Source organism: Cylas formicarius, unplaced genomic scaffold, assembly GCF_029955315.1.
Source record: "Cylas formicarius isolate icCylForm1 unplaced genomic scaffold, icCylForm1.1 PGA_scaffold_2__14_contigs__length_35257938, whole genome shotgun sequence".
Taxonomy (NCBI): Eukaryota; Metazoa; Arthropoda; class Insecta; order Coleoptera; family Brentidae; genus Cylas; species Cylas formicarius.
In genome coordinates this window covers 5,781,124-5,789,351 of record NW_026844319.1, presented here as the reverse complement: position 1 = coordinate 5,789,351, position 8,228 = coordinate 5,781,124, and the positions used below count along the sequence as shown (strand labels likewise).

Here is an 8,228-nt window from a genome sequence, read left to right as displayed (position 1 = left end):
TGCCTCAAGTGTGTGTTTAGGTCAATGTAGGTTTTCAACCACGGAGATTGGTTAAATTGTAATATTTTATGAATTTTTGTAACACGTAAACCTAACTGAAGAGCCTGTTTGAGATTTTTATAATGTATTACGTAGTTTTTTTTATCAAACAATGTTGTCAATAATTTCGGCTGTTTTGTTTGACCCGTTGGTGGAATCAAACGTTCCGGACATAGAGGTAGATCTTTGTGGATATCGTGAAGTATTGTAGGATATTCTATATCTACTTCAAGAAGATACCCAACGTCAGAATCGTCCGACGTGTTTATGATAGAATAAAATGCGTTATTATCGATCCATTGGAACCCACCCGTCGGTAGTGGTAGTCTCATTGCCGTTCCATATAGGTTATTTACATCGAAATACATTAAATATGATGAAGGAATGTCTGGATTATAATCGTTTTCCATGTATTTATTGTTAGCCTTACCGTATCGGTTACTGCATTGTGAAATTCCACCGCGTATTCCTTTTTCGATCATCATTAATTGATCGATGTCCGTAATTAATTCTAGTTGAACATTTGAAATGAGAAGACATGCATCGTATGCCAGACCCGGTGCCGTGTAATATTTCAAACATTCCAAGCCATACGTTTTTTGACATACATTTCTGAAATTTTCGAAAACGTCCGTCAATAATAGTACGTCTGTTTTCAAATACAATTCCATATATTCGCGTAAATTTTGAATTTTGAATGTTGTCCAAATATTTTTGGCATGCTCGTAATCTTTTATCGTAATACCGGATTTTCTAAGTTTACTATAGAAATTTTCAATCGGGGGCAATTCGACGTCGTTCAATTTTTCCCAATCATCTAGATATTCATACGGAAAGACTCCCTTTTTCTGTAACAACTGAAATTCTTCGAGATTTTCGCAAAAGCTTCTAGTAATGTTTTTTTCGCTAGGGTCTAAATAAGAACTTAACTTATCCAAACTACTAGCCATAAATCTGAATGAATCTAAAAATCGAAAATTAACGCTCGTGTTTTCGATATATTTTGTAAACGATATATATTTTTCTTTGTTACGAGGTAGTAATATTACCGAACCGGGAATTTCAGTTGCCAAGTTTTTAATAAAAAAGTGTAGATCGTATCCTAAGTTATGAAATACCACGGGTATCATATGATCGTCCTTGTAATTAAGATTGCAAGAAGAATGAGCAACTCCTCGATATTTTCCCGTGAAATGACAATGATCTTTTACTCTTAAATCATTTTCGGTAAATGGTTTTGAACAAATGTGACATGTGGTTGATGTATAAAATGATTCTTTTTCATGTTCAGTCAAAGGTGTCATTGAAACAGCATTGTTAAATATAGGATTTAATTGTAGGGCCAGTTCTTGTAATTGTCGACAAAACCAGCTCATACAATCTTTACCCGTATACAAGTTAAATTTGGAAAGATTATTATCGTAACTGCACAACAGATAATAAGAAATACTACAAGGAATATGTTTTTGATATTTTTTAATGTTTCCCGTCGCAGCGGAATCTTCGTATTTTTGTAAAATACACTCGATATCCGCGTAAATAACAAACGGTACTTTTTCTTTATTTTTAAAATGCGAAAATGTTACGTGTTTCTCTTGTTCAGTCGGGAGCGTAATTTTGGTTTTATTTAATTTTCTGCAACTAAATATGTGTTTATTTAAAGTTTGTTGTGAATAAAAATGATTTAAGCACCTATCGCAATAAAATCTGCTATGAGTCGAATCTCCGCTTTGTTTCGATAATAACCGTGATAAACTTCTAATTAATGCGAAATGAAAAACTGTCTCAAAATTGTTAATGTGATTAGAGAGATTATTGTTGTCGACGTCGTCGTCGTCGTCGTCGTAATCATTGGTTATATCGGTGGGAAGCATCAATAAATTAACCGTTCTTAAATAAGAGAATTGACTTAAACACGCCGGTACAATTTCCCGCTTTTCTAATGAGAAAACGTTTATGGAAATATTATTCATTTCTTCAAACTTTTTTATGTCTTTTAATTTGATTGGAAATTCAATGCCATCGTATTTTAAAACTTCACTGAAATGAGGATATGAATAGGTAATACGCGGATTTTGATTTGTACGACAAGGATGTAGCGCGGCAACGATAGACTAAAGAAAACAATATTCATCGTTATTTTGAATATTAAGAACAGCTTTTTTATTAATAATAAATTTTGGCATCGATACATAAGTTGAAAGACCGATATTTATCGGTGTATAATTATTAATGTTAACTTTTAATTGTAGAATCCGGTGAAGAGCCCAACCAGAATCCCTCTCTTGAAAATCCTCTAATTTTGTTAATATATTATTTTTAATATAATTACTATAAAATTCTTTCAAATCGGTATTATGATCGATGACGCGATTTTTGGTGGAAAAATGTTTTACATCGGTTTCGCCTGTTTGTGGTTTTACAAAATCTGCAAGAAATATTACGTTAACTTTAATTAGGGACTCCCGAAGGGCTTTTTTTATTTGACAAGAGAATGATCTAAACGCCTTGCTAAAAAATATTATAGGATCTTTAATATCTAAATTAACTATTGCTCCCGTTTTAATACGATTTTTAAAGCAAGACTCGTTATCAACCCAAATTAATTTTGCATTATTTTTTTTAACTGTTTTATGATGTTTGAATTGTTCTTTAAAATTTTTTAAAAGACTTAAATTTGATTCTATTTTTGCCACCGCTTTTCTGTCTGTCGACGATGACGATACACTTTTTAAATATTTTTTCAAAATTAAATTGTTTCTGTTCAGAAATTTTATCCACTTGCAATATTCATGTTTTGTTTTAATTAACTCACCAACTTCTTTAATTTTCAGCAGCGTTTTTTCACTCAACTCACTGATTTCAGACATTTTTACTTATACGCAGCAGACTTTTTTGTCTATTCTAATAGACGCGTATGTGATAAATAATATCACTTTGTAGAATTTTACCGCTTTTATCGGATAGCGGGGTTAGGGTCAAAACTATTATGTTTTGCGCAATTGATAAATATAACGTAATCGCTTTTAATATTATGAATGCACTGTGTTATTATCGTGCTGACGAAGTGGAAATTTTAGGATAGATAATAATTAAAAAAAATAAATGCATATAAATATATCGAACTCTACGACAAGGAATCATTGTACACAACGACTATGGACACTCCGTCAACATTAATTTTTGAGTCAACGGATCCCGCCAGACTTTCCAACAAGATGCTGGCGGTATTTTTAAAAAATTTATTCAGGTAAGTCTGTCACCTTCATTGTTTTGTTTTCCATAATTTACTAAAAATCTATCAAATTATCATAGGTATGGGAGGAAAGAAGTGAAGATTGTGAACAAGAGAGTTCACTTGTATTTGAAATATTCACCGAAGAATGAAACGGTTCAGGGAAAATTAAAAAATCTTCCCGTCCGATACCTGAGAGTGGCGGCCGATGACGAGGAAGAATTACAATTGTTATTGAAGGGGATGCGTGAATTCTCGGACGTCAATTTTTATGCGGCTGCCATAGAGGAGGACGAACCGGTACCGGCTAAAAAATTCAAGCCGGCTTCGGAAGAAGAGAAAATAAAAATTCTGGAAAACAGAATTTTAAAATCAGCCACCACTACGACGATGACGACGACTACCACCACTCCCAGTACCAGCAAAGTTGAAGATTTTTGCTTCGTTTTAGACGACGACGCGGAAGAGTTTGAAAGTCAAAAATTTAGTGTAGTTAGTAAATAAAAATATTAAAAAATATTCGAGTTATAACTTGTTTAATTTTTTCCATCACATGATAAAAATAATATTAATTGTTCTTATGGTTAAAGTTAATAAAACAACAAGTTTACTACGTTCTCTTCATAATCTGAATCAATTTCATCTATAATTGATTGTTTCATTTCACTCGGTGAATCGTAATTACTAATAGGAGTCGAATTAAATGATAACTGTCTAGGCAATATTTTTCGTTTCTTTTGAATTACTGATAGCGGTAAAGTTTGTTCTTCTGCTGCGGCGGCGGCGGCGGGCTCCTCCACTTTTACGGGAGGATGATACTTTGGAGTAGTTTGTGTTACATCACTTACTAGAGTCGTCTTCGTCGTCGTGGTTGCTGGCGTTGTTGTTCTTGTTGAATTTTGCAAAGAAGACTCGATATTTTTCAATCGTTTTGTAATAGGCTTAAACATTGTCTCTTGCATCATTTCACCACGTTTTAATTCTTCAAGTTTTTTTCTTATATCCTTACGTTTAGAAATTAATCGTTTTTAGTTAGTTAGTAAATAAAAATAATAAAAAAATATTCGAGTTATAACTTGTTTAATTTTTCCATCACATGATAAAAATCATTTTAATTGTTCTTATGGTTAAAGTTAATAAAACAACAAGTTCATTTTTTAAGATAATTTTTATTAATATACCAATTTCTCAGCAATAGTACATTTTCTTTGGCACAATTAGAGAAATTATAAAAGTGATTATTACAATGAAAATTATACTGGTTATTTTCTTTTAAACTTTTAAAATTTGGACATCCAATGTCATGTAAATCGACAATATCAATATCATTGTAATAAAGCAGTGATTTTAAATAGTTTACCTTACAACTGCCTTTAACATAGATATAGTTATTTTGTACAATGTTTCTAATAAAACTAACTACACTTTCTTGAGGTAGACAGGTCTCATCTTCTTTTTCATCCCAGGATAGTCCGTGGACACGATTCGTGGTCTTCAAAAGATGGTTTCTAATTTCACCTGTGAACCAGTTATACGGACAAGGTGTTTTCACCATTCTATGAAACACTTCTCCACTGGACACGTTTATAATTGCGATTTCTCTAACGATATAATCGCTCTGTTTATACTGAAATCCTTGAACGTCGAGGATAAACATTTTTTAAATGTTCTACGAGCACTACTAATTTGCAACTGAATCTTCCTCAAACCTACGCAACATTATTTATATCTATCCAACTATTGTGTTTGTTATCAAACCCCAACCACTTTACAAACACTTTATCGCGTTTCCTTTTGAGAATTTTTTCAACTAGATAAACGTCTGGAAACTTCACTTTTTGCAATTGTTCGTTGTAAAATCCACCGAGAATATTTTGATTATTTTCATCTTTTAATAAATACGTAGTGGGATTGGTTAGTTGAACTTTATCTACCGTAAAAATTTCCGTTGACCAATTTGGTTGGTATTTTTTATCGAAAACACCTCGCCTCTTCGATATTCGTACGCGATCGCCAATCTTAAATTTGGTATTAAGATTTGTCATTTTTATTCGATTAAACACCGTTTCCATTAGATTTTTTTCGTGCTTTTTTATAACATCGGCCGGTTTCATTTTAATTACGCTGTGATGTGTATTATTGTAGTTTCTAACAATTTCCGATAATATGTCGATCCATTTATAGTTTCCTCGTAGACTAAACTCTTTCCACATTATATTTTTTATGGTACGGTTCACTCTTTCCACTATAGCGGCCTTTTTCTCGCTAAATACATTATAATGATTGATATGATATTTTTTCATTAAATTTTGAAAGTCTTTGTTAAAAAATTCAGCTCCAGCGTCAGTTTGTAAATTTTTTGGTTTTTTGGTGGACTTTAAAATTGTTTCCATAGCTCTCGTCACTTCCGCTCCCGACTTATTTTTTACAGGTAGCGCCCAAACAAATTTAGAAAAACAATTTATTACAATTAGTATGTATTTGTATCCACGATTCTGTTTTGCGTACGGAATCATTTCGATAAGGTCAGCTTGAAACAGATCATATAAAGATTTAATTATAGTTTTTCTACGTTTAAAGTTTATACGAGCAGGTTTATGAAGTTCCTCGACAACTTGTCGCTTGGCATCCGTAATAAATTTCGACGGCTTCATTCTATAATATCGGCTTCGCGCAATTCTTCAATTAGCGAATTTATCTCATTTAAGTGACCCGTATGACCTGCAGACTGTGACGATACGAGTAGACGCAATCGCTCGACTAATTCATTTGGATCGTCCCAATAAATGTAATCTTTTTTATTGGGTGTCACTTCCATTGTTGTCATTAAACCCTTTCCCCCAGTTGTTGTTGGTGCAATAATATTTTTATATTTTTTCAGCTTACTTCCGTCAATTTGAGCATTGGGTTTATAATGTCTTTTGTGAGCGTTCGTTTTGTATACAATTTGTTTATAATTTTCCCTGTCTTGTTCGTTAAATAAACTATTGTTAGGATACTTTTTAAATAACAATTCGTATAAACCTTGAGTACCTCTGTACCGTTTACCTTGAACATAAATATCTGATCCTTGAATATCTACTTGTGAGTTACCAATAAAAAATTTTTCAGTACTTTTATCCATTCTAACGCCATACTTGTGATCAAACTCTCTATTTTCGGTATCTTCGTACATTTCTCGAATATATTTCCGTGGTAATGGATCGTATTGATCCAAATATTCAATAAAAGACACTGGTCCGATATCTTCAAATCGACTAGTAGATTCCTTGTCTACGTTTACTACGTTGTCTTCATAATCTGAATCAATTTCATCTATAATTGATTGTTTCATTTCACTCGGTGAATCGTAATTACTAATAGGAGTCGAATTAAATGATAACTGTCTAGGCAATATTTTTCGTTTCTTTTGAATTACTGATAGTGGTAAAGTTTGTTCTTCTGCTGTGGCGGCGGCTGCTGCTGCTGCGGCGGCGGCGGGCTCCTCCACTTTTACGGGAAGATGATACTTTGGAGTAGTTTGTGTTACATCACTTACTAGAGTCGTCTTCGTCGTCGTGGTTGCTGGCGTTGTTGTTCTTGTTGAATTTTGCAAAGAAGACTCGATATTTTTCAATCGTTTTGTAATAGGCTTAAACATTGTCTCTTGCATTATTTCACCACGTTTTAATTCTTCAAGTTTTTTTCTTATATCCTTACGTTTAGAAATTAATCGTTTTTTCAAAACTTTATCATTTTGTTGACTGATCATAGCGCTCGATATCACCGTCTATAGCAAGTTACGTTCTGAATGTAGAACCACTAGTGAATAACCTTTATAGGAACAGCTCTCTCTGATCAGGCGTAAACAACTTTTGATCGGGGACCTAAACAGCTCCTGAACAGGTCTAAAACAGCTCTTGATCAGGTCTAAACAGCTTCTGAACAGGTCTGAACAGCTCCTGAACAGGTCGAAACAGCTTCCGCCGCCGCCGCCGCGATAGGACGATTAGAAATGTATGAAGCAATCAAATGTTTTCCTATATCGACCTCCTTGATTAATATCGCAGTCTTTAAATACAGTTAGGAAACTAAACGCTTCGTTCCAGCATAAAGCACACATTTCTTTAAAACGTTCAAAAGTCATATCGGTACCGATATGATCGTTGTATATGTGTTTCAAATTTAAATCGTCTTGTTTGAAAATTACGAGACAATTAGCATTGTCTCTTATAAGATGTTTAGGTATTTTAGCATACGTTTGACATAAATAAAACGAATCAATTTTATTATGTCGTCCCATACTAAAGTATTCGCGTATGACATCATGGTTGTCGCACGCTACATCGTCGAAAATGAAAATACTGTTCGGTTTAGCCTCCGACGAATGCATAATGCTTTCACCGGCGTTAAATGTAAAATATCGAATACCTTTTATTGATTTCAGCAGTTGATCCAGGTAAATATATTTTGGTTGGTTCAAAGATCGCGAATAAATGTATACGTTTTCAAATTTTACACCGTTCTCCTGTTCGATTAAATTAATCATCACGTTAGTTTTACCGCAATTCGAAGGACCCACGATAATACATCTTATTGTTGCGGGAAACAATTTACCATGCCTCTTGTAAGATTTTTCGTGAAACGTATTATTTTCAATATCTAATGTAGTACTTTGTTTAATAAGTTTCATAATGTGATTGTTTTCTAAAACACCGTACTATTCATAATGATATAAAATAGATGACTTACAAACTTTTTATATTAGTTTGTACTAACAAAACGAACACACACGATCGTCAGCATGAAATGTTACGCATCAGGTAACGGTTTATTAAATACGGTAATCAACAAATTGCCTTTTGAAATGCATATTCCGGGGTATAATTGGTGCGGCCCCGGTACAAAAGTTGAAAAACGTCTCGCTAAAAACGATTCCGGCATAAACGGTTTGGACAATGCATGCAAACAACAC

General features: G+C 33.3%; 1 protein-coding gene across 1 annotated transcript; it reads left to right on the top strand.

Moving 5' to 3' along the window:
* The first annotated feature begins 2,166 nt into the window (after positions 1-2,166).
* Positions 2,167-3,823, top strand: LOC132698140 (uncharacterized). Its single transcript, XM_060664046.1, has 2 exons — positions 2,167-3,289; positions 3,355-3,823. Exons 1-2 carry the CDS (start codon positions 3,198-3,200, stop codon positions 3,776-3,778), a joined length of 516 nt encoding a protein of 171 aa, XP_060520029.1. The 5' UTR covers positions 2,167-3,197; the 3' UTR covers positions 3,779-3,823.
* The last annotated feature ends 4,405 nt before the right edge of the window (positions 3,824-8,228 follow it).